Source organism: Anolis carolinensis, chromosome 2, assembly GCF_035594765.1.
Source record: "Anolis carolinensis isolate JA03-04 chromosome 2, rAnoCar3.1.pri, whole genome shotgun sequence".
Taxonomy (NCBI): domain Eukaryota; kingdom Metazoa; phylum Chordata; class Lepidosauria; order Squamata; family Dactyloidae; genus Anolis; species Anolis carolinensis.
The window spans coordinates 228315749-228342150 of record NC_085842.1 but is presented as its reverse complement, the minus strand read 5'-3'; the positions used below and the strand labels follow the sequence as shown (position 1 = coordinate 228342150).

The 26402-nt window shown below is 39.7% G+C and overlaps 1 protein-coding gene across 10 annotated transcripts in view; it reads left to right on the top strand.

Moving 5' to 3' along the window:
- The window catches only part of palm2akap2 (PALM2 and AKAP2 fusion), a 408244-nt gene extending 384676 nt beyond the window's left edge, over positions 1-23568 (top strand). For 8 of the 10 annotated variants that reach the window (XM_062971855.1, XM_062971856.1, XM_008103436.3 and 5 more), the window contains 3 exons: positions 9737-9915; positions 12138-12176; positions 19846-23568. In XM_062971855.1, the coding sequence (XP_062827925.1) occupies positions 9737-9915; positions 12138-12176; positions 19846-19938 (311 nt within the window). In that variant the 3' untranslated portion in view covers positions 19939-23568. The remainder of the gene's footprint in view (positions 1-9736; positions 9916-12137; positions 12177-19845) is intronic. The other 2 variants (XM_016991072.2, XM_016991073.2) reach the window with 2 other exon arrangements.
- The last annotated feature ends 2834 nt before the right edge of the window (positions 23569-26402 follow it).

Sequence of the window (26402 nt, the reverse complement as noted above, 5' to 3'; positions counted from 1 at the left end):
AAATCTCTTCTAAACATATGTTTTGATGAAGCTTATACAGAATTTATACCATGTTCATGGTTTTTATCTATAACCTGCTAGAAGTTCAGTGTGAGTTGCAAGTCTGATATATATTAATTTTTGAAAAATGTCTTTGAATTATTTTGCAGCTTTCTGTGCAGCCCTTTCTAAACTGGGCCTCAAGCTGGTATTGTGTAGCTTCAACAAAACGCAAGATAGACATCACATTGATATCTTTATTAGGCCAAGCAAAAGGGAAAATACACTACATGATCCTTCAACATTCTCTGGCTTCTTTATTAGGCAAAGTTGTTAATTGTACAGGAGATGAAAAGTGATGGTTGTTAGAAACTGCATCGTGTTTGATATTCTCTGAAGTTAGCGTTCTAGGTGGTCTTCAGGGACCATTGATATATATCCCTGTCAAACTTCACTCCTGTTATGAGGCAAATGTACAGTCAGATTTAGAGGGAGAAAAACACGCACTTTGCATTCAAAATTGCCAGTTTCTGTTTCTGATGTCTGTAGTCCCTCTCTATTGCTAACCTCTGCAAAATCCAAACTCTACTGTTCAAACTGATGCTGTATAAACACAGAATGAAGATGGGGATTTCTGGGCCTTTCTGGAAATCCCTGCATATTGTTAAATTCTAATCAGGTTAGCAGAGCACTCTGAATTCAGACCCCATTGTGTTTTTGTATTCAGATTTTTCTCCTCATGAAGAAAAAGCACATAGTTTGAGCATTTGGGCTATTTTAGTTTTGGTTACCCAGCAGACTTTGGTTTGCGATCAGTCTTGGGACATTGAATTTTCTGTCCATTTTTTTTTTATTTATTTTTTTGCTAGAATGTGCTCTCTTGTAAGACTAAATGTGCTACCTCCATTAAGTGCATCCTTCCTATTTGGCATTTTCAATATGCATTGAATTGAGCTGATGAAGAATGTAGTATGTTGTAAGCCCCTGCTCAGGACTTCAGTAAGGGACAAAATGATCCATTTAAACCAGATGCCTCATCTGTGAACACCAGGAAATTCCTAACAGGATATGACTGATGCCTCATGGCAGCTGTAGCTTTCCCTGAGCCTCCATTTATGACCCCATTAGTGTTCCTGAGTAAACACTTGCTTCACAAAGAGAGAAATCAGGTTGAAGTTCCCTTTTGTTACAGTTCGTTTGTGTGCATGTCTGTATGAAAGAGAAAGAGACTTGGGAAGCAATCTTGTACTTATTTCTCGATGACTAACTACCACACTACTCAGTGGGACTGAAAGTATAAAGTTCATTGGAATTTGCTTCCAGTGAAATCGTCCTTTACAAAAACAAAATAAAATGCTTATTATGTAAATTTCAAATGCATGCAATCAACCAGTAGTCATACTGACTACTTCTTCAGAAGTCCCATGAAATCAAATGAGAATTTTTGTACACATATCTATTCTTAGTCCCATTCTGAATATTCAGATCCAATTGTGCTGCATCCAGTACACCTCTTAAATGCTTAGCAAATGTACTCAAGTATGTAATTGTGTTACTATTGTCTGCATAGTGTTCTCAACATCAATGGCACTTGATAAGAGAAGAAAATCCCATCTCCAAGGATCTTACTATCTAAACTTGGTTAGTTAGGGAGGCAATAAAAGAAAGGAACTGAAACATAAAACAGAGGCCCCTTCTACACTGCCATATAATCCAGATTATCAAATCAGATAATCCATATTATCTGCTTTGAACTGGATTATCTAAATCTACAGTGCCATATAATCCAGTTCAAAATGGATCATCTGGATTTTATATGGTAGTGTAGAAGGGGCCGTAGAGACTAAGAAAATAACTGCAGGTCTAAAATTTTGTACTTTATTTCACCCAGAGATGAGAATTTAAAAGTTCGGCCAAAAGATTCACAAGACAAAGAGATTTCTAAGGAAAAACTAATGTGGCAAGAAATTGTGACCATTTTGTTAATCTTGTGAGTAACATATCTGACAACTACTTTGAATAAGACAATTCCATTGTATTCAGGATTATTTGGCCAAGTAGGAGATGGTCTTATTTAGCAGATGCTCAGGAGCCAGCTGTGGTTGCCTCTTTTCTCCTCAACTTTTCCATTTGAGCCCCCAACAGTGGAATATGCTGCCTTGGAGTATGGTAGAGTATCTTTCTCTGGAGATATTTAAACAGGGGCTGGATGGCCATCTTTTGGGGTGCTTTGATTGGTGGTTCGATTGGATGGCCCTTGGGATCTCTTCCAACTCTATAATTTGTTATCTGTTCCACTCTGTTGAAGCTGTCACATTGCTTGTATTGGGCTTCCTAGCAATATAAATGATATCCTGTTACCAACCCACAAAGCCCAGTTTAATAGGCTGTCTGGATGGCTTACAGATTCCTCTAGTAATTATCACTTATTCTTGTTTTGAAATCTGTAGCCTACTGATCTTTTATCTGAAGTGCTGTCAAAATATTGTGACTGTATCAGACCTTGTCTGACCTCAGGCTGCAAAAGAAGCATGTTTAGTTTTTGGATGGGAGAATGCCAAAGCATATCACATGCTCTAGGCCAGTGGTTCTCAACCTGTGGGTCCCCAGATGTTTTGGTCTTCAACTCCTAGAACTTCTAACATCTGGTAAACTGGCTGGGATTTCTGAGAGTTGTAGGCAAAATATCTGGGAACCCAATGGTTGACAACTCTAGGCTGACAATAGTGCAATACGCATATAAGTTATCATGCAATAAGGAAGTTATATGCTCCATGCAAAAGTTGCACATCTCTAATCATTTATAGGAGCCCCGGTTGGCAAACTGCCAACCTAGCAGTTCGAAAACATGCCAATGTGAGTAGATCAATAGGTACTACTCCGGCGGGAAGGTAACGGCGCTCCATGCAGTCATGCCGGCCACATGACCTTGGAGGTGTCTATGGACAATGCTGGCTCTTCGGCTTAGAAATGGAGATGAGCACCAACCCCCAGAGTCCGACATGACTGGACTTAACGTCCGGGGAAACCTTTACCTTTTAATCATTTATAAGCCTATTCAGAATCTTAAACAGTAACACTCCACTAATCTGTGATGCCAAAACTATGTTTTTGCTTCAGATTCTAAGTCAGTCAACAGATGTCTACCCAAATCAGCATTTTCCAATGCAGTAAGCACAAGGTATATTATGTTATTTTGATAAATCATGTACAACCTGCTGATTTGGGGTGTTCTTGCAAAAATTGACTATTGAGACATTTATCTGATCTTAAGAAACTGCTTGTTTTTAGATTTGATTATTTTATGCCTGATAGTTTAAGAAATCCTGACTGTGCATTTTAAAAGAAAATTAAAGATCATTTAAATTCAGTAGATAATTTGGGGTTCTTTTAAAGCAAAGTCAGGATTTCTTTGTTAAGACCCTGCACAATCATCCGGCACTGAGAGACCCATTAGACATTGACTGTGTCCCACTGGGGAATCCACTGCCTGATCTAAGGTCCTTTCACAAAGCTTGATGTTAAGCACTGGCAAACTGACCTAGGCAGATATGAACCCCCACTACTATTTTAGTCCTAGTCACGAAGGATACCGTCTATCCCACTTTGAGTCTGTTAATTTCATTGCATGCGCTTAACTCTTTCCCATTTAAATGGGTGGCACTTAAATGGGCTTAACCTTGGCTAGATTATGCCCCAAAATAGATACAATAGTGGCAAGGAATAACAAAGCAGTTTTAAGGACCCCAGGGGCTCTGTACCACCAGAGGTCTGTTGTATTCAGCAAGGTCATGCATTGAATTTCCTGGGTATTTTTCTAAAAATATTGTGCTTGTTTCCTCTTTAGAATAAGCAACATAAGAGGGACTCACAAAAAATTAGTTTGATCAGTAGATTGCCTTGCTTAGAGAAAAGGCGGAGAAGGATGTCATACACAAATTTATATACTGTAATTTTATACTGTATTTAATAGTTTGTAACTGATTTTATGTATTATTTTTTAAAAAAATATATTTTTTATTGAAGTTTTGAAGTTTTACAGTGAGATGGGGGAACGGTGGAGTAAACTAAGGGATAAAAAAAAAATAACATGGAGGATGGGGTCTAGATAATTCCAAAAGGAAGAAAAGGAAAATATTTGGGGGGAAAGAAAAGGGAAAGAGAGAAAATAGCAAGGGGGAGGGGAGTTAGGAAAGGAACCCTAACCGGGGGGGGGGGGGGGATAATTTTAAAAAAAAATTTTTTGAAGTTTTACAGTGAGATGGGGGAACGGTGGAGTAAACTAAGGGATAAAAAAAATAGATTTTATGTATTATTGATTGATTTGTATAGGCATCTAATTGTGCCAGTGTTGTAAGCTGCCCTGAGTCCCTTCGGGTGAGAAGGGCGGGATATAAATATTGGAAATAAATAAATAAACACTCATCACCTGAGGCCTTGATAACATAATAATAATAATAATAATAATAATAATAATAATAATAATAATAATATATTAACTGCCCCATCTCCCCAAAGGGATTTTGGGCAATTTCAAACATGTACGGCAAACATTCAATGCTAAAAAAGGAAAACAATTCAAAATACATTAGCCAGTAATTAGGTATTACTTAAACAAAGCAATATTTATTAACAGAATCTAATAATAAACATAATGCTTCAACATAGTTTCATAAAACTTGCAGTTTCAGTTGTGTGTGTATGTTCCTTCAAGTTGCCTATCAACTTTTGGCAACTTGAAGGATACACACACCATATAGTTTTCTTATGTAAGGAATAGCCAGAGGTGGTTTTGCCAATTCCTTCTTCTGAAATCTAACCTCAGCACCTGCTATTCATTGGTGGTCCCCCATCCAAGTACTTACTAGCCAGGGGTGACCTGGCTTCACTTCCAAAATCAGTTACTGTTGTTTGATTACCTTGTGTTTTATGCAACTCTTCATAGACATAATTCTAACTTTTGTTCCTGCCCACTATATACACACATACATGTGTACCCCAAACTATATTTCCTGTTCTCATTTCTCATATGACAATTCTCACCACATTCTCTGTCCTCTGCCAGTCTGCATTCAGATCACTCCACCATTTTTATCATTCCCTTTCTGTACTCCCACGTCTATCTTTTATAGAGACATATTTGCTAGATTTACTGTTTATACTTACATATACTCATGTATAAGTTGAGGGGCCAAATTATGGATTTTGATATGAATAAGCGCGAGCTTGATATGAACCAGCGCAAGCTCTTAGATCCACCAGGGAGGCCCTTCTCTCGCTCCTGCCTCAATCGCAAACACGACTGGTGGGGACAAGGGAGAGGGCCTTCTCGGTGGTGGGCCCCTGGCTCTGGAACTCTCTCCCTAGGAAGATTAGATTAGCACCTACCCTGGCCACATTCCACAAAAATTTTAAGAATTGGATGTTTCAACGTGCCTTCGAACAGTAGCTCCGTTTTTATCGCCATCCAGTCTTAACTATTTACTGCCCTAACCCTCAGCACTTTACCCTATTCCTGAATCTCATTGCCTTGTGTTTTTGCACATCGCTGCCTTCCCTGTAATTTCTTAATAGCCCCACCATTTAGTCCTGATGATCATTAAGTACTTTATGAATATTATTTTACTGTTATTGTTTTAATTATATATGCTGTCATATTGTTTTATCTGTTGATCAGGCTTGGTCCCCATGTGAATCGCTCTAAGTCCCCTCGGGGAGATGGAAGCGGGTTATAAATAAATTATTATTATTATTATTATTTAAGTTATTCCGTGGAAAGGAGAAAAGGCCAGCACAACCTCAGTGGGTCAGTGACTACTAGCCACTGCCACTGTTTTCCTGATGGGCATTCAAAAAAGCCTTTCGCCACTCTACTCAGAGAAAGGGGTAGTACAGTAGAGTCTCACTTATCCAACACTCGCTTATCCAACGTTCTGGATTATCCAACGCATTTTTGTAGTCAACGTTTTCAATATATCGTGATATTTTGGTGCTAAATTCATAAATACAGTAATTACTACATAGCATTACTGCGTATGGAACTACTTTTTCTGCCAATTTGTTGTCTAACATGATGTTTTGGTGCTTAATTTGTAAAATCATAACCTAATTTGATGTTTAATAGGCTTTTCCTTAATGCCTCCTTATTATCTAACATATTTGCTTATCCAACATTCTGCTGGCCCGTTTATGTTGGATAAGTGAGACTCTACTATATGTGTAAATTTTTATTAAAAAATGAACCATGCACTTCTCAGAGCAGAATGGTGAAAAGCAAGAGCTTAGTCTGTCCCAGGAGAGCCTAAAAGAAGCACTAACCCCCTTTGACGGGAAGCACCAAAGAGCCATGCCACCAGTTCCCCACCATATTAAAAAATGTCAGAAAAAGCACAGAGGCTGTGGGCCCCATCTGAACTGACCACTTAATGCAGTTTTCAACCAGTACTGAAGAAAGTGATTTTGCTATGCAGGTTACATTGGAAATCCTGAAACGAGTTTGAGGCCCGGATGGAGATTACACAAACCACAGAGCACTGATGCACATGGAGGGCTTTCTTTCAAAGCTTATTGTCTGCCAACTGCAGTTGAAGCCAACTTCAAACTGCATTAAATGATCAGCGTAGATGGAGCCTGAGATAGCAGAAGAGTACAATTTTTCTTTTAGGTTCTCTTGGGATGGATGAAGCTCAGGTGAGAACGCCTTCTCCTGGGTCTTTCCATGCAGTATAAAACCGGTATATAAGGACAGCAAAAACATTATTTAAATCAAAATAAAAACACTTTCAAATCCAAGAGCTTGACAAAAATAATGCAGTTTTGATGTCCTGTTGGGTGGTTAATAACATTGGAACTGGCTTAACTTCCCTTGAGAGAAAAATCCACAACCAAGGTCCTGATACAGAAAAAGTCCTGGACCACCTAGACATTAGTCTAATTTCTTGGGTAATATAACACACAACAGGGCCAGTTTGAATCAGCATGTTTTAGTTGTTTAGTAGTTCAGTCCCTGGAGCTGAGCAATTACCACCACATCCCTGACCTCTAGTGGCCACATCCATTCTGCTCATTGCTGCAGTTCTTAGTTATTTGCATTAGTTGAATGCATAGAAAAGTCTTGAGTCTGGAAATGAGCTTGATGTTCATAAATGTAAACATACTGCAAATTGCATCGATATATTCAGAAGTAAAGGATAGTAGTAATGTGGTCATGGACCCCAACACAGGAGGCGGGGGGAATTTGCAATTTGGAGAGAGAAAACCTCCTATTTTCATGAATAAATTGCAAATGTAGGGAAAATTCCCCAAAACTCCATGGATAAGTGAAACATCCTGCAACTTGATGGGCTAACAGTAGTAAATGTGTTCCACCACTGTAGCAAGTTTCACCCCAATAGCTGTAAAAATGAGGGGAAAGGGAGCACTGAAGTTTCCCCACTTGCGCAATTACTATAACAAAAAAGTAATGAAATTTTAAACTCTCCTTATAGTAATGAAATGTTCACTAACAACACTTTAGAAACACTTTATAAATGAAACACCGGCACCCCCTAATTTTGTAATGAATTTTAAAACATTTTTTCATTGATTGCACAGCCCTAATAGCTGCATTCAGTCTTCAAAAATGATATAATATGGCTACCAGTCTTGTATCCAACAGGAAAATACATTGTGTTTAAGATTTACCTAAGGGACTGCTACCAATTATCGATCCCTCCTGTCTTTGTTCTTGGCCGCAATATAATGTAATTATTTATTCCTGAAATGCTATGATACAATGGGATGTGCTCTTTAGCCCTTCCATTGGACTGAACATACACCACTTCATATCTAAGCCATTCAGAAAAATGGTCCTCATAGTAAAAGAAACATATAAAAATTAAGTATCAGCAGTTATGCAATATAATGTTTATATGGAGACAGGAAAACATGTCCATCATCTTATCAGTGCTGCCTTTTTTACCATTGTATACAAATTTCAGGGCAAGACATGTCTAAAACAATAATTGTATGTGCAAATGAACACTCAGTTTTGGCTTTTTGATACCTACGGAGACATCTAATTTGATTAGTAAACTTCATCATTCCCACTTTTCTTTTAATGCAAGAGTTATTGTGAATGGTATTTCTTAGATTGTGGGAATGGTTAGAAGAGTCAGTGGGGCAAGAATGCCAAGATTAGTTTATTGGATAGTGCTGTCCTGATGCACAGTCCACCTTTGGTAACCTGGAATGTATTTAGTAATAAATAACAAGTGACTTATAATCAAGTACTTTTTGCAACAACCAAGGCATAACTTGAGTTACATTAGGACTGTAATGTCACATTGGATAGCTTTGCTCCTTTTATCCTGTATATTCCAATTACTTTTTCACTACAACAGACAGCCTCACTACTTGGGTGCATTTTGTACCACATGCCAGCATCTAATAGCATTCTGATTGTTCTTTAAACAAGCACAGGAAGTATAGCAAAAACTGTTATTACTGTTGCATAACAAAACAGTTTACTCATTAAACTATAACTAAATACACTGTGGGTCTTATAAGCCTTAATCATTCTTTTAAAGTAGCTTTCCAAGCTCTTATAGTTTGTTTCTTTGTAGTTTGTTTCTACTGTACTGAGGAACGTTTCACAATGGGATATACTCCATTTCTGAAACTTTATGAACATGGTTCAGAACGGATCCTATCACATGACCTTTACGGTTACCCCAGTCTGTCAGTAATCCGTTAGAATTTGTCAGCAAAACATGGCAGAAATGAAATAATTGCACACAAAATTTGAATTGTTTTTTAATTACTATGAATTTATGTGTTGCTAAGGCACTGTTTGTATGTGTGATCAGAAAATCAGTATGCATTCCATCAGCTAAAATCTTGCAAGAATGGTAGTTTGAGACTTTCAGGCTATATCATTGCACAATATTAGATTTTTGGGAAGCATTTGAACGGATTAGGAGGAGCCAGCTTTCCATGGTGCGATGAGTCAAAGTGCAGTGTTTTCAAATCATAACAATTGTAATAATTGGGTGTTGTGGGGAGAGTACGCATCCCGTCTGAATACAGTATGCATCCTAAAAAGATATGAGATGCATATTGATATAAACGGATTACATCCCAATGTGATACGGTCCTAAGTCAGGGATCAGGAAGCCATGTAGCACTTATCAGGGAAGAAAATACAGGTTGAGCATCCCTTATCCGAAATTCCAAATTTTAAAATACTCCAAAATACAAAATTGCCCACCTTTGTTTTCTGATAGTTCAGTGCACATAATCGTTTCATTCACAGTATAAAAACTGGATAAAGATACCTCAGGCTATGTGAACAAGATGCATAGGAACCATAAGTGGTTTTTGTGTTTAGATTTGAGTCCAATCTCCAAGATATCTATTATATATAATCCCTCCCCCCCAAAAAAATCTGAAATGCAAAACACTTACGGTTCCAAGCATATTGTAAAGGATACTCAACCTGTTGTATAGATCTGAATCTGTACTGCAATCAGGTCTAAATATTTCCCTGAAATAGGACAAATATGTATTTACCGCACTAGCTGTCAGAGTTGGAGAGTTGAAAATCTATTTGCAAAAATTCTAATGCAGCACTTCTTAACAAAGAGCAAGCATGCTTGTCTTACAATAATTTCTCCAGCACATACTGATGAAACTCTTTCCTTTTGCAAGTGTGTGTGTTTTCAGAATCTGCTTGCGAACCTGTTATCTAGAGAAGGAAATTTTGATTGGGTCTTTGCAGGTAAAATAGAGAAGATCAAGCCACCTCCATCCCCAACCGCTGAAGGTCCCCCCTCGCATTCGGACCCAGCATCAGATGAATCTGGAGGATCCCAAAGGCCCAAGAATCTGATGCAGACTCTTTTGGAAGATTACGAAACTCACAAAACCAAGAGGCGAGATAAAATGGATGAGAGCAGTGTAAGCATATTCCCTTTCTCCCATGCTGTTTCTTTACATACAGTGGGATATATTTTCAGTAATAACAATATGCTTATTGAGCAACAACAACAATAATGCTTATTAATCAACTTTGAAGAATTACGTGCACAAGTCATAAGCAAAAGGAAGTCACAGTAGTAGAGCTGGCCTTAAAAACCAATGCACTGCTCTCGACTGGGACTTTTCTAATGGTAAACTTATTTTTTTTAAAGAATTGCTTTTGTTTGTTGTTGTTGTTATTTGCTACTAAGTCAACTTTGACTCTTGGCTACCTTACAAATGAGAGACCTCCAAGAGGTGCAAGTCTACACTGCCTTGCAATCCTACTGACTGTGGGGGATTGTCCATGGTTGGATATGTGTTACTTGAACAAACATAATCATGGCATTCCAAAGATTTCTGGTGCTGGGATATCAATGACAAGCAGCACATCCATAGTGCAGCACCTGTTATGTAAACTATATGAATAAAATAAGCAGAGGAGTAGAAAGCTCAAGTCCACATTGGGTGGAACATCAGGGCCTAAGGGAAGCTTTTCCTTTTGGGATTTAGAACAGATAGAAAATTGTTCAACTGAATGAGGTTATAGTAAAGCTTTCTGAGTTCAGTGAAAAGTTGGCCCTTCCTTGCCCAAGGTTGAGACTGAGAAATATTCAGCTCCCCCAGATAATGCAAAGATGCTCAATTAAAGGATCTTATCAGAGTGTTTTTTAAACAAAACTTTCTAAAAGAAACAGAAAAGATAGCAGTTAAAAAAAAATAAAAGAAACAGAAAAGATAGCAGTAATGCATATCCAGTTCATCTGAAAAGAGAAAGGATGGTCACATTGAGGAGGGGGTAAGCTTGGTTTCTGCTGCTCTGGAGACTAGGACACAGAGTAATGGATTCAAATTGCAGGAAACAAGATTCCACTAAACCAGTGGTTCTCAACCTCAGATGTTTTGACTTTCAACTCCCAGAAATCCTAACAGCTGGTAAACTGCTGGGATTTCTGGGAGTTGTAGGCCAAAACACTGGGGACCCACAGGTTGAGAACCACTGCACTAAACATTAGGAAGAACTTCATGATGGTAAGAGCTGTTTGGCAGTGGAAGTTGCTGCCTTGGAGTGTGGTGGAGTCTCCTTCTCTTGAGGCTTTTAAGCAGAGGTTGGATGGCTATCTGTCAGGAGTGCTTTGATTCTGGATTCTTGCATGGCAGGGGGTTGGAGTAGATGGCCTTTGAGGTCTCTTCCAACTCTTACGATTCTATGAGAGGGGGAAACAGACCCTATCTTCTTTTGCTTTTTGAAGATTCACTGTGATTAGAAATGTATATTCAATGTGGCCTCTTCCCTCAATGCTCCACAGTGCATGTGCTTATTGCCCACCAGTCTGCAGAGCAAAAGGAAGAGCCCAACAATGCCAATGTGTTGTGGAAGAACTCTAATCCAGCATCTCAGTTTCCGATATCTCTTCACAACACATTGGACCTTCTTTTTGCAGGCCAACACCTTCTGAGTTCCCAGCTTCAAATTAAGATACCATGTTTTGGTCTCTTTATTTAAGTAGGACTTAGAAACTACAGAGTTTTTGGCCTTGCATAGTTACTGGTGTATGTCGGTCAAAAAGTAGCCTTTTATCTACTTTTTGAATGTTTAGTGTAGTTCCCAATCAAAGCAGAGTTGAATCCTCATGAATGTCAACGAATGTTTCATGAGGTTCTTTAGAAGCATCTGAAGGCTGAAAGCTCACGTTCCAACCCAAGGACTTCCTTGGGAGAAGCTTTCCAACATGAGCTCTTCAATTAGAAACAACCTCTGTGTCAGAAGAAACTGGCAAGAGTAAAGGTCAAATAAATGAAAGTTGGTGTTTAATACTGAGAGAGTATTGATCAGCCACCTTAAAGGGAAAGAGCTCTGTCAATGTGAAGGAACCAAATGGAGAACCCAGGCCATATTCTTGGGAAGGTTATTTTATTTGGAACAGAATTGAGTATATTGGTAATTAAAAGGTTAATGTAGCAGAAACGGACAAATAACTGTCTTCTGGTTTAATTTTTAATAGGCTTTTCTGGACAGTTTCTTTTTTAAAAAAGAAAAGATAAGGTTGCTTTTGCTGGTGAATCAAGAGAGAGATACTAGTTCTCCTCTTAATTCGAGGTTTTCTTCTTTCTTTCTCTGTTCTTTATGTACTAATGATGGTATTTTCTTTTCCTGCCAGTACACCTCTAAATTACTGTGTAACAAGGTTACTTCTGAGGTACTTTTCAAGCATTTGCCTTCACTTAACAAGTTGTCAATAATTATTTTTGCATGAGGATTTTGAATGCATGCTGCTGCAGTTTGCTTTCCATTGCTGCTTTGCTTAGCTCTAGGAGTGATGGTCTAATGGAGAATAGCCTTCACTTTCCCATTTAACTCTCCTTCAAAAAGTCTACACATTAGACTCATTCCAGTTTAGTGTAGATACATTACAATCAGTGGAATTTAGTTTTGCCATGGCTGTGTCTCATTGATTTCAGTGAATATACTCTGCATATGACTTAATTTACCACCTTGAATTAATATTTTCTTACCAGAAAATGAATTGGGGGAAATAAAACTAGCAGGTTTCCAGAAATTCAAGTTCAAAATATATGATAACAGGCACTATTCAGCAGCTAATTTGGGGCTTCTATTTCTGATTATGTTGGTAATGGAGCATTTCCATTGGAACAACTTATAGGATTTATAGCCAAATATTCAAATTATGATGATGACTTGTAATAGCAATGCTGCTCAAGAAGGGGACTTCATGTTCTCCTGTCACTATTATGTTGGATGGGTTAATTTGAATTATTGATATAGATCAAAATTGCCACATTGCCCCTTTTAATGGAAAAAATAAGAAAGAAATATTTAAGAAAAATAAATAAAACTTTATATTAAAGAAAATATTGCTGTGTTTATTCTGCCTATTGTTAGGGATAAAGTCCATTTATAGATAGATAGATAGATAGATAGATAGATAGATAGATAGATAGATAGATAGATAGATAGATAGATAGATAGTTTCGGGAGCAACTTGAGAAACTGCAAGTTGTTTCTGGTGTGAGAGAATTGGCCATCTGTAAGGACATTGCCCAGGGGATGCCCAGATGTTTGATGTTTTACTGTCCTGTGGGAAGCTTCTCTCATGTCCCCGCATGGGGAGCTAGAGCTGACAGACGGGAGCTCACCCACTCCCCGGATTTGAACTGCCGACCTTTCAGTTAGCAGTCCTGCTGGCACAAGGGTTTAACCCATTGTGCCACCGGGAGCTCCATAGGTTTATATGATAATTGAATAACTATTTAATGAAAATTAGTTCATTTGTTTTACTTCTTTCTATACTGCATGACACTTTGTAAATCCTGTCTTTAGCAACAGAAGGTTCTTTCTGTATACATTAGTATTTTTTCTGTTTCTTAAATGTGAAGAGTGATAAGGCAAAACTTTCACACAGGCTTTTGATAACATAAACTATGGCTTGTACTTAATTGAATTTTAACACATCTGGGTTATTAACACATCAGTAGTTCTGAATGTTGTGGTTTTGTCACCAAGTGTGAGTAATATGAGCATGTTATAGGAAATTGCAGAGGACACATTAGCTCCTAATCTTTCCAGTGGAATTTCTGGTGTGGTTATACAGGGAGAGAGGGGCGTTGACATTTCTGTTCCTCCTTCTATGATATTTTCCTTTAGTGTCAAATTCTTGTATTTCAGAGGATGTGATCCTAAAAGCATTCATACTTAGAATTCTTATATTTGCTGTGTCCATAGTCTCTTAGTAAGTTTTCTTCCCCCTTTTGTTTGGATACCTAAGCAGTGTATTTCTGAATGATTAACTGAAGCTTTAAGTTACTAAAATAGTAGAAATTTGGAGAGAGAATGGAAAATTAATTTGAAAGGACAGAATTCTTATTTCAGGAAGGCCGTGGTCTCATTTTGTCTCCCTAATGGCTCTTGTAAATATCAGTTCTACAAAATCGGCATTCTGTGTTTATTTCTTTCCGAATTATAGGCACAATTTTTCTACTGCTAGTTTATAACAATACAACTTTAATCTAACCTAATCTAATGTGGAGAATACAACTTAATTATCCCCCAAAACAGGAACTTCTTCACTTCAAAGTGAATTTAATGTACCTATTAAAATATGTATTTAAATGCCATTTATATATGCAAATGGAAATACAATTTTATTATTTTTCTCAGATCACAGTTTAATAGAACAGAATGGATTTATGAGTATGAATAGAATATGACACTGAAATAGTCTGATTTGTCCATCCATGTCACATTTTTCTTTGCATGAACATACTTTTAAAGAAGTATGTACCATGCAAAAAGGGTTTGAAATGCTTTAATGTAGGGTTTCCATATATTTTAATCCAAACCATATTTTTAAACAATGCCTTCATATTAGGAATGTATGAGGCTCACTGAAAAATCTGACTCTTTGTTTATATGTTCATCACTTCTCTCAGAATTGTTCAGAAACGTTGATTTAAATTTCTCCAACAACTTCATATTTTATGTCTATTTTAAGTGCAACATAAAAGCAGCTCAGAATCTGAAAACTCTTGTGAAATATTTGCTAGTCCCTTAAAATTCCCCAGATGTTTCACATGAGGAAGAAACCCCTGCCAATCAATCCTTGGAACTAGCTGAGGAACATTGGTGGCTCCTCTGCTCAACATGGATACTTGTCAAATACATGACCTCTGCTCATTATTTGCTGTATCCAGATATTCATCTCCGTACAATTTTCCATTCCCACACAATGCAAATCAGTAGAGATGTCATAGCAACATTTTTCTTCAATTAAACACTTCTCAGTTACACTTCTGATCCAAACCAAACATTTCAGGAATTAATAAGGACCTGGGCAGCTTCCTTGGCTTTAAGTGGAAATGAGTAGTAATGTGTGTACAGATGACACTAAACTCCAAAACTTTGGATGACCTCACCCAGTGGTTTCATGTAGATGTTGAATAGCATGGGGGATAATATCAAGCCTTGTGGGACTCCACGAGCCAATGACCAGGAATCCAAGCAGGCATCCCACAGCACCACCTTTTGAGTCCAGCCCTCCAGGAATGAGCGAAGCCACTGTAGAACAGTGCCCCCAAGTCTCATCCCGGTGAGTCGGTGGTTGATGGTATAGAAAGCCAGGAGAACCAACAGGGACACAATTCCCCTTGTCTAGTTCTCTGTGGAGGTCCTCCACCAAGATGACCAAAGCTGTCTCAGTTCCATGACCAGGCCTAAACCCCGACTGTGATGGATCCAAATCAGTGATTCTCAACCCGTGGTTCCACAGGTGTTTTGGCCTTCAACTCCCAGAAATCCCAGCCAGTTTACTAGCTGTTAGGATTTCTGAAAGTTGAAGGCCAAAACATCTGGGGACCCACAGGTTGAGAACCACTGGTTTCATCCAATAATCCCTGAAGTTGAGTAGTGACCACTCATTCAAGAAACTTGCCCAAAAAGAGAAGATTGGAAATAGACTGATAGTTGCTCAATACTAAAGGGTGCAAGGACGATTTTGTCAGAATTGGTCATACAACCACTGTTTTTAGGCAGGCTGGAATTTTGCTTTGTCCCAGCAAGGCATTAACAATGCATGTGGTCGCCCTCACCACTCCAAGAATGTTATCCACATCATCAAGCTGAACCAACCAAACAGAACAGAAAGGTGTCTTGAGTACATCTATTGGTACTGCATCAGTGCTGGCATCCAAGTGAGAGCGGATCTGAGTGACTTTGTCTGCAAATTGATGGGAGAAATTGCCACATTGAGCCGTCAAGTGATCAGGAACCCCATCCTGTGAACCAGGATGGAGAAGCCCTCTAACCACATGAAACAGCTCTGCTGGTCTATTAGTTGCAGACACGATGCAGGCAGTCAAGTAAGCTTTTTTTGGCTGCCTCCATTGCCACAGAATAGGCCCTAAGAGAGCTTCTAGCCCATGTTGGATTCATCCTGAGTCTTCCACCAGCGGCACTCTAATCTCTGCCTTGCTTGCTTCATCACCATTTGCTCTCTGGTAAACCATGAGGCGGATTTGGTTCTTCTAAGTGAGAGGGGACATCCAGGAGCAATCTGGTTCTCTCCCTATTCCAGAGCTTTGCCAGATCTTCAACAAGGTTGCCTGCATCCTGTTCCCAAGAGTCATCAGGAATCTATCTACATCCGTAAGCCTCTTGGGGCAGACCATCTTAATTGGTCCTCCAACCCTGTAGAGGTTAGAAGTCGCTGTCAGACTAAACCTGATCAGGTAGTGGTCAGTCCATGACAACGGAACAATTGAGAGATCCTCCACACCGATACAGTCATCCCCACCCACATTAAAAACCAAGTCCAATGTATGTCCAGCCACATGAGTGGCCCAGATATAATTCAGGACAGCTCCATGTCATGACTGCCATGAAGTCCTGAGCCGCTCCCAATAGGGTGGTCTCGGCATGGAGGTTGAAGTCCCCCAACACAACTAGCTGATTGGGCTCCAGCGCCAGGCCCGAGACCACCCAGCTAGCTCAGGTAGGGAGACTGTTGTACAGCGGAGTGGTCGGTACATAAGCAGAATCCTTAATCTGTCCCAGTTACCCACAATGAGGTAGACACATTTGAATGTGGGCAATTGCGGGATAGTCAGTAACGTACACAGAAATCTATGAATTAAGTGTAAATACAAAGTTGTCCTGTTACTCACTAGTATTACAGAATAGAATAATAGCTACAAACTGATTATAGTTTATAATACAAGAACGTAAGGAATAAACAAATAAAGACTGTTTTACAACAATGTACCAAACATTATATTCATGCTTGAATGTTTTCCAAAGTAACTGATAAACTGTAATACTAAATCTATTAAAGTATTGACCACAGTTTATCAGTTACGATTGCGGGATAGGGCACCTGATCAGGGGATGGATCTCCAGTAGACTACCATGACTCTGGCTCTCGCTCCCCAGCCTCGCCTGCTGGTGCACCCCAAAACCCCAAACTGCCCTGTAGCATAGTCCCCTGACTCTGAACACAACCTTGAAGCCTGGCAGTGAAGTGATAGGCAGCTCTGTTATTTAAATAGCCTTCTTTGGAAAGCGTATACCAGGTGGCCTCCTCTCCACCTCATTTGCAACTATTTTTTCCTGCTGCTGCCTCCACACGAGAAGGTGACCTTGCATGAAAAACATAAGGGTCCAACTGTCGGTGCGATTCCCAGGTGTGTACAGGGTTTACAACAGCATTGTGCTCCTATAGATTTGCAGGCATAATGTATAACAAGCAGGACCGGCCCGAGGAAATTTAAAAGGGTACGCAAAGTTTTTTTGCGCCCCCTCCCCTGTGCCGTGGGAGGCGTGGCCAGGACTGGCCCCACCTCCCGCACCCTAACCCCGTTCCCCGTGTTGGGCGGCCACGCCTCCTGCAGCGTGGGCGGTGCGAGAGGCGGGGCCAGGGTCCGCTGTGACCCCAGATGTGGCCCCGCCTCCTGCGGCGTGTGTCCTGGCTTAGCCAAGCTGCGGCGGGAGTTCTTCCAGGCCGCAGCCTGAAAGGACTCCCGCCGCAGCGGGCGCGCTATGGGAGGCGTGGCCGGTCCCGCCTCCCGCGGAGTGCGCTCTGGCCGGGCAGCCAGGCTGCGTGAGGTGGGAGTCCTTCCAGGCCGTGGCCTTCGTCACGACCTGGAAAGACTGCCACCACACTCAGCCTGGCTGCGCCAGGGCGCGCCCCGCGGGAGGCGGGGCCAAACCTGGCCATGCTCCCCGCGTCGCGCAACCCCGCCTCCCAGCCAGGCTGCGTGCGGTGGGAGTTCTTCCAGGCCACCGCCTTCTTCGTGGCCTGGAAAGACTGCCACCACACTCAGCCTGGCTGTGCCAGGGCGCGCCCCACGGGAGGCGGGGCCAGACCTGGCCCTGCCTCCCGCATCGCACGACCCCGCCTCCGCCAGGTGTGGCCCCGCCTCCCAGGGACTCAATAGCGCCCCTGGGAAGGTGGCGCCCAACGCGGGGGTGTGGTCAGCGTGCCGTGTTGGGCCGGGCCTGATAACAAGTCTGGCTTTATGATCTGCATGCATCCTCCCAGGTCCTCCACTTCACCCCATACCCCTTCCACTGCAAAAACAATTGTCTCAGAATGGCCAGTTGCTTTCCAGTGTTTTAAAACCGTTTTTTAAAAAAAGACCCAGTGTGCTTAAAATAGACCAGAGATTAAAATTAGGAGGAAGGCCAACAAATCATATCCTTTAGAAGGTATGATAGGTTGTTTGAGGGCAATGGATGGGGTTTAGGGACAAGCTACAAATCCTGAACGCCTTGGACTTCTGATAGTTGCCAGACCCAGTGTAGGTACAGAAAATGTTGCAGTACATGTCCATAATGTAGAATGCCAGTCGTATTTCTCTTTGCAGCTTTATGACAGAAGAGCAATATGAACACAGCTACATGTAATAATAATAATAATAATAATAATAATAATAATAATAATAATAATAATAATAATAATAATATTAGCAACATTTTTTATACCACGCCTCGATCTTCCCGCAAATACTCAGGGCGGCTAAGATGGGGCCAAGCCCAGATAATCATAATAAAACAAAATTAAATACATTAAATTAAAACAGAAGAAAACACAATTATAAACAGTAACATAGTGATTAAATAAAAGACCATATAAAAGTAAGGCAAAGATTAAAATAAAAGGAGAACTGGGCAAAAGTGTGGGCGTGTATAATTAATTATAAACCTGATGAGGTAGATAGTAAAGTGTTACAGTATTTAATGGGAGATTTGGAGGTGGGATAAACAATAAAATAATTTCCAACTGAAGGGGCAGAGAGAGAAAATTATGTCGGACAAGGTGATTGTCAATGAGGCAGGGCCTGTCATTGTGATCATTTATTGAAAGGCACACCGGAAGAGCCAGGTTTTTAAATCTTTCCTAAAGGCTGACAGGGTGGATGCTTGCCTGATCCTCCTGGGAAGGGAATTCCAAAGAAAGGGGCCACCACGGAAAAGGCCCTCTTCTTCGTCCCCACAAGCCGTGCTTGTGATAGAGGCGGGAGCAAGAGAAGAGCCTCCCCCAAATATTGAAGAGATCGCACAGCTTCGTAGGGGGAAATGCGATCATGAAGGTAGGCGGGTCCCGAACCATTCAGGGCTTTGTAGGTGACAACCTGCACCTTGAATTGGGACCGGAAAATGAATGGCAGGCAATGAAGTTCCTTAAACCAGGAGGGTTGACCACTCTCTTGATTGTTCTCTAAAGAGTATAGATGTATTGAGTTTCTGTGAGTATGGCCATGTTGCAGTAGATTTATTTTTTATTGTTTGCCTGTATGTTGTTCCCAATGTTCTGTGATTGTTTCATGGCTTTAAAAAATAAACCAGCCCATTATCACCTAAAATAGTGGAAATGATGGCTACTCATCAAGGCTTTGCAGAGGAATGTAAGGGTTAGAATGAGCCAGTTCCTAAAAGAAGTGTTCTTTGGGCTTTGGTCCTAGAGAGTCATGGCAGCTACCAGGGTTTCCCTTGGCTCTAATACTGCTTGTGTTTCATGCTGAGACTGTGTTTCATCAAGGTTACATCTGTGTTCTTCCTTGCATGGGTTTTTTCATTGACATGCTTAAATTCAAACATCAAAACAGGAAATGTGAAAGTAACCACTGCTTCAGTGTCATATTTACTTTTAGGCCGCAGTTGTGCTGACATGTTTGTTCCGGTCAATAAAAAGTGTAGATTGAAGCAAAAATAGATGTGCTTTTCAGTCATCCAACATCTGCCGGTCTAGGAGCTTTTGAATTGCACAGAACTCTTCAAGGGCTCCTCATTCAGTCTGCCTGCATTGGGAAAGGGTATCCAAATGAATTATATTCTTTCTCTTTTTTCTTCCACAGGTCCTTGAGGCAACTAGAGTCAACCGTAGGAAGAGTGCCCTGGCGCTGCGGTGGGAAGCTGGCATTTATGCCAACCGAGAGGAAAATGAATAGCAATCTTGATAAAATGAGAGAGCTCTTTTTAAAAAAAAATTGCAGAGAATTAAGAAACCAAATAGGAAAGCAAGGTTTTAAATTTTACAAAGCTACACCATTTTAATCTGATATTTATTACCACTCTACCAGTCTCTGCAATTCATGTTCAAGACAGGAACAGTCCATATATAATGTATGTATCCATATGTATACACGCACAAACACACAGAACAGTTATGCTCAAAAAAGCATCTGCTTAACCCCCTCTCCCCAAAAACAAACCTGAATAAGAAGAGTAGAGCTGATTTTACCACTAGAGATCAGAAATTGCAACAGCCATAATGCAAAAGGACAACACATTTTGGAATGAGAAGAATTGACACCTTATCTTCTTCGCAGTCTTGTATTTGGAACAAAGGGAGTTTGACGTATGGACCATTATATCAGAAGAGGACTCCTCATGCGGACATATACACGTCGGTTCAAGCATTGTTTAAACTTGAACCACAGCTCTTCATCCCATTTGTGGTGTTTTAAGAGGAGGGCTATTATTCTGTTATATCCTAGAGATAGCCATAGCATATCAAGATAGATCTGTATATATTTGCTGTTCTTAAAAAAAATAGGGGGGAACTTTTGAAGTCAGTTAAACTGATTGAAAAAGCAAGCAAAAAAGAGGCTGTTAATTTGCAAGTGTGAATGTATAATCCATATATTTAGCCATAAAATACATTTGTCCTATTCTTTTGAAAGATGGCAATAGGATGGGCAGTTGACGGACTGTTCTTTTTTTCTTCTTGACTTATCATAGGCAAAAAACTTGCAAATTTGCCATCACGTATTTCCATAATCAGTATGCTAACTACAGGTTTATTTTCAGTATTTGCAGCAGCAAATCAGTAGGTAGGTTAGAAGAGGTAGAAAGAAATGCCAAATCAGGATGTCTTAGTTTTAGTGGTCCGCTTGCAGGTATTTGAGCGCTTCTTTCTGGGTGTATATTTGCATTGTCATTTATGTTTAATGAACAGCAGTTGCTACCACGGTGCAGCCGGGGATACACAATAAAACTGAGTTAGAAAGGGTAAGGGCAGAATCCAGGGATCTGAGTATTCTTTACCGAGGCAATAATTGACCCTCAGATCAGACTAATAGAGATAGGGACTTGAAAGACAAATAGTTATATCTTTAATTATATTTATGCTACATATAAAAGTGTTTTTGTTAATAGAGCTGGGAGGGGTGTGATTTGTGTTACTGGGAAATGAAAAGTCGGAGAAGGTAACAGGACGACAGAAGAATAAAATGAAGGGCCAAAGGATTATTTTTGCTGTTCCAACAGTGTTTTCAGAGCTAAAAGATTATATAGGAGTTGTAGTTGAAATGTAGGCTGAGAATCTGTGACAAAGGAATATACTGTGTGTGTGTGGCTGTGTGTGTGTGTGTGTGGAGCTGGGATATTAGGATGGTGAAGAGATGTGGTTGTACAGATTATTTTCTCCAAAGCTGTTTGCCAGCTCTAGGGGTATAAACATTTCTTTTTGTATTAAAAGGGATATAAAAAGGCACTAAACTGATGCAGTATTTGTAATAACAAAGCTGACCTGACATTGTATTCGCATGAATTAACATTTCAGAAAGTATTGGACGGTTTTGTAATCTGGCATTTAGAAAAAAGAAATGTGATATTTATTCTTGTGCTTTCTAGTATTAGAGGCTGCCAATTTATTGTTCCTCTGTTCAAAGAATGTGGTAGAAAACGTAGTGATGGAAACTCATAATTTTTAGAATGAAATCTGACACATTTGGTGGGACAATTGGCGGGAAATGGTACATGCATCTTTAAAATAAATAAGGTTTTCTGGCTATTTTTTTAAAGGGAGGTTAAAAATATAGTGACCCATTATATATTTTTTTTCTTTTATTTCATATTATTCTGTGTTTCATATTATGAGTGGGATGTTGTGTTCTGATATTTTAATTAGACAGACAAGAAATTTGCAAGTTTAAATAAGCTGAACCCTCCCAATCATTGTGTATGTACATATACAGCGGTATAATGACCCCACCAGCCTTGCTCTTTTCCATATTCTGGATGGAAAAAATAAAGTAGAAATGTGTGGATACAAATAGCCTTACTCCTTACATAGCATTGCCTATGGTGGGTTTTGATCAAGTTCCTGAGCCACAGTTTTACATGTTATACAGAGCTTCTGTTGCCAGCAGTAGAAAACTCAACATAATAATTTCATGTTGTACCATTATTCTTTTCTTTACCGCAGCAGGCAATAGGAGAGTCCTGCTAATATGCATGGACTACACTGCTGGAACACAAGCTAAATCAAGTCCAGGCATGGTGAATCCTATAATCCTACTATCCCATTGAAAAAAATATGTTACATTAAAGATATTTAAAGATGTATACTCTCTTCTCACTATATTTTAGTAAAAGATTTGGGTGCAATCCAGCCAAAGTTAAACACTTTTATCAATGTCCATAGAAACATATTTTTAACTGTCTGTTGTAGAAATCAGCAAGATTTGAAACTTGGTTGTATGTAAGGAATTTTCAGTCTCAATGGAAAAGAAGAAAAATAGCTGGGAAAAAGGTGGAAGACACAAGCTGCTTCTAAATTGTCAATTAATCCAGAGCAGAATGCCAGTTTACGAAATCCAGTTCACTCCGGAGTGCCTACATAGGAACCAAAAGAACCAGCTGGAAGATGCAAGAGAATCCACATTCTGCTCCAGATTAATTGGCTCAGTCAAAACCCAGGATTTTTTTCTTACCTCCTTGCAAGATCTACTTATATATACAACCTTCTAGCACTTGCATCACAGCAAAGCAAGGCACTGAAATCGAGCATTCTCATGGGAATGCTGTGCTTTCATTGCCGGGGGAATCATTTGCTTATCTTCCAGTTGGGCTGTGGAGCTGCTTTTTCATTCTGACTGCTTTCTTACTTCTGTTTACATTAGCGCTCCACACTTTGCATTGCTTATACACAGAAGGAATTCAGTGGGTTTTATGGCTTGATCCAAAATTTAGGGTGAGTTTTTTTTTATCAGACTGTTTCTGTCTGGAATCGCTTTGAAGCTTTCATTGGGGTGGGGGGTGTTTTTTTAGACACTGACCATGAGCTGGCTTCAAACCGGATGTTGGTGCCTGTATAGGTGGGCCACACAGCAACTAGAAATGGCAGAGCTGTGAACACCCTGGCAAGCAAAGGCTCTTTTTTTGTTTCCAATGGATTTGTTCAGCTATTAGTAAAAACTGCCTGTACAATCAAGTTAGGGTATTGTTCTTAAACTGAAGACCACTGGGGTCTTCTAAACAAAGTGAAAACTTCTCAGAATTATGAAGAAGCAGTAAGATTCTGTGCTGGAAATACTGTTCAAATTAAGCTAGCATTCTTCTTAAAGATAAATCATGGCTGTGGTGAATTAACAGCTAATATTCTGTGCAACCCTTACTGCAAAATGATGGTTTTATCATGGCGAAAAATAAAACCAAAGATGATATGTTTGCTTGGAAATGGATGTTTTCTTTCCTTTTTCCTAGGTTGTAGTCAACTCAACATGAAAAAAGGAGTTGTTAAGGAAATTCCCCTTTTTCTAAAAGCAAAAACAATAAAAATGATTTCCAAATTATGTTTCATTTGTCACAGTATCTTTTTCTGTCTTGTGGTGGGAGGAAGGGTTGAGTACATTTTTTTTCTCGGTGGCAAAAATTAGATCTTGGGGTTTTGAATACACTTATTTCTCCACTATTTTGATGATGCTATTTTATTATTGTGAACTATGTCACTAAGTGATGATAGTTTCTCTTTCAGGATTAATGCAATTTTCATGAAACAAGGAACAGGGCTATTTTCCCATTAATGGTTGTAGAGAAGAGGGTCTTTCAGCAGATGATCCTTGTGTTACAAGCACTACCTACTGAAACTATGTTTTCCACAGGATCATTAAATCTGGCTCTCAACCTTCCTAATGTCACAACCCTTTAATACAGTTCCTCACATTGTGGTGACCCCCAACCATAATATTTCTGTTGCTACTTTATAACAGTAATTTTGCTACTGTTATGAATTGCAATGTAAATATTTGTTATGCAGAATGCATTTTCATTCACTAGACTAAATTTGGCACAAATACCTGATACGCCAAAATTTGAACACTGGTGGGGTTGGAGGGGATTGATTTTGTCATTTGGGAATTGTAGTTGCTGGGATTTATAGTTAACCTACAATCAAAGAGCATTCTAAACTCCACCAACAATGGAATTGAACCAAACTTGAACCACACACAACTCCCATGACCAACGGAAAATACTGGAAGGGTTTGCTGGGCATTGGCCTTGAGTTTTGGAGATCTAGTTCCCCTACATACAGAGAGCACTGTGGACTCAAAACAAATTAAACATGGAAATATAATATCCCTGCATTGATATTTGTACTGCCTCCTCTACTGATGGACCAGGAGACCAGAAAATCTTTCCGGATGGAGTAGGACTAGAGGGGATCCCACTGATTAAAACAAATCAATGACTTCTAATGGATTTGTGCTGCCCTCTTGTGAGGCATTGGAGTAATTCATCATCTGGTGGCTGTTGCCTTTTTCCAGAGCCTGGAAAATGGTTTTGTTTGATCTTATGGTCCCAAAACATAACTTTTTTTCTGTTATTGGGCTGCATGCAACATCAAAGATTGGGAGCTGCTTGGAACAACAAAACTGTACCAACTGGCAAAGGAAAAGAAGTTAATGGGTCCAATAATCTTCCAGTTATTTGCTGTCAAGTCAGTTTCAACATACCACAGCCCTACGAATGAGAGACTTTCAAGAGTGCTGCCTACCAGTTGCCATTCTCAAGTCTTGTAAGCTCAGAAACATCACTTCTTTTATTGATTCAATCCACCTGTCATGTAGTCTTTCTTTTTTCACAACCGCCTTTTAACTTTGCCAAACACTATATTTTCCAGTGGATCATGTTGACAGCTAATATGTCCAAAGTATAACAATCTTTCTTTAGTCGTCTTGGCTTCTAGTGAGAGTGATTTACTCTAGGATTCATTTGTCTTTTAGCAGCCCACAATGTCTCTTGCAGCACCACATTTCAAATATGTCTATTTGCTTTCTTTGCTGTCCTACTTTAACATCTTTGCATAGAAATAAGAAAAATCTGCCAGTGGGCTCAACATAAACATGGTCACATCCCATGCACTCCACCATGATTTCCCTTCTACTTTTCCCTCTTTTATGCTTTTCTTTGCAATCCAATTAAAAATTAAATTGTTAAAAATTGGGTGCACTGACAAAAAAAATTCCCTTCTGTATTAATGTTTTTAAAATATTTCTGCCAACAGTTTTCAGAGATAAAAAAATTAAAAGCTACTGTGGCTGTATTTCAAAACAGGGGAACTGGCAAAACAACCACTGAGTAGCCCTTGCCAAAGAAAACCCCGTGAAATTCATGGGGTCACCATACCTTGTATAAGTGACTTGAAGGCACAAGTATACACATATGAGCCAAACAGATGTTCTAGTCTTGCAAGGTTCAAAAAATAAATTATCAGAGTGTTTTAAGTATATTGATACTATAGATGTAATCTGGTTTTAAAGACATAATATTTGTGTGATAGTATTCCACTACAGGAATATTTTGATAATATTTTTTAAATTCTGTGGAAACACCGCACAAGAATTTTAGAAAGCCATTTTGGTGTCATCCCCTCCGATGGTGTCAACTGGTTCAGTTTCTAGTGATGCTACTGTCCACACACCCCAGAACCAGAGAGTGAACATTGCTGAGTCCGTCTTATTCGGGGATCAATGGAAGCTCAACTTTAAACTGAGGACTTTATCACATGAAGCTGCCATCACACGGGATTCACAATCACAAGTGCCAGCAACTTAATAGGACAATTGCTGTCATCTGTATTGCGTGTTTTAGTGGTTGCACAGCAGTGACGATCAGTCACTCCATGTATCCATGGCTGTTGGGTTGAAACCCTGGGTGTAACTCCACACCCTCCTGTAGTTTCACTCCTCTGTAAAGGTTTTAAAAACTATTTTGTAAAACCAAATTTGTAATTTACTTTAAGTGAAAAATCACTGTGAAGGAGTTCGGGAGGAGACAATCCCACTCCGGGAATTTACTTCTTTGCCAGCAAACTGGGCCCAAGACAGATCAGGGCTATCGCACAAGATTTGTTGTGACACAATCAGAGATTATGAAAAGATTTGTTGTGGGGATGTGGTAGACTGGAAACAACTTGTGCCATCATAGGTAATAGTATTGTTTCTATGGCGGTTTACCACCTTTGTGCAATAAAGTCCTCGGTTCCCCTGTTCAGCCAATTAGCTTTGCATTGTATACACCAGTGCTTCCCAATCTTTGGGCCTCCAGGTGTTTTGGACTTCAGCTCCCACAGTTCCTAACAGCTGGTAAGATGGCTGGGACTTCTGGGAGTTGAAGTCTAAAACAC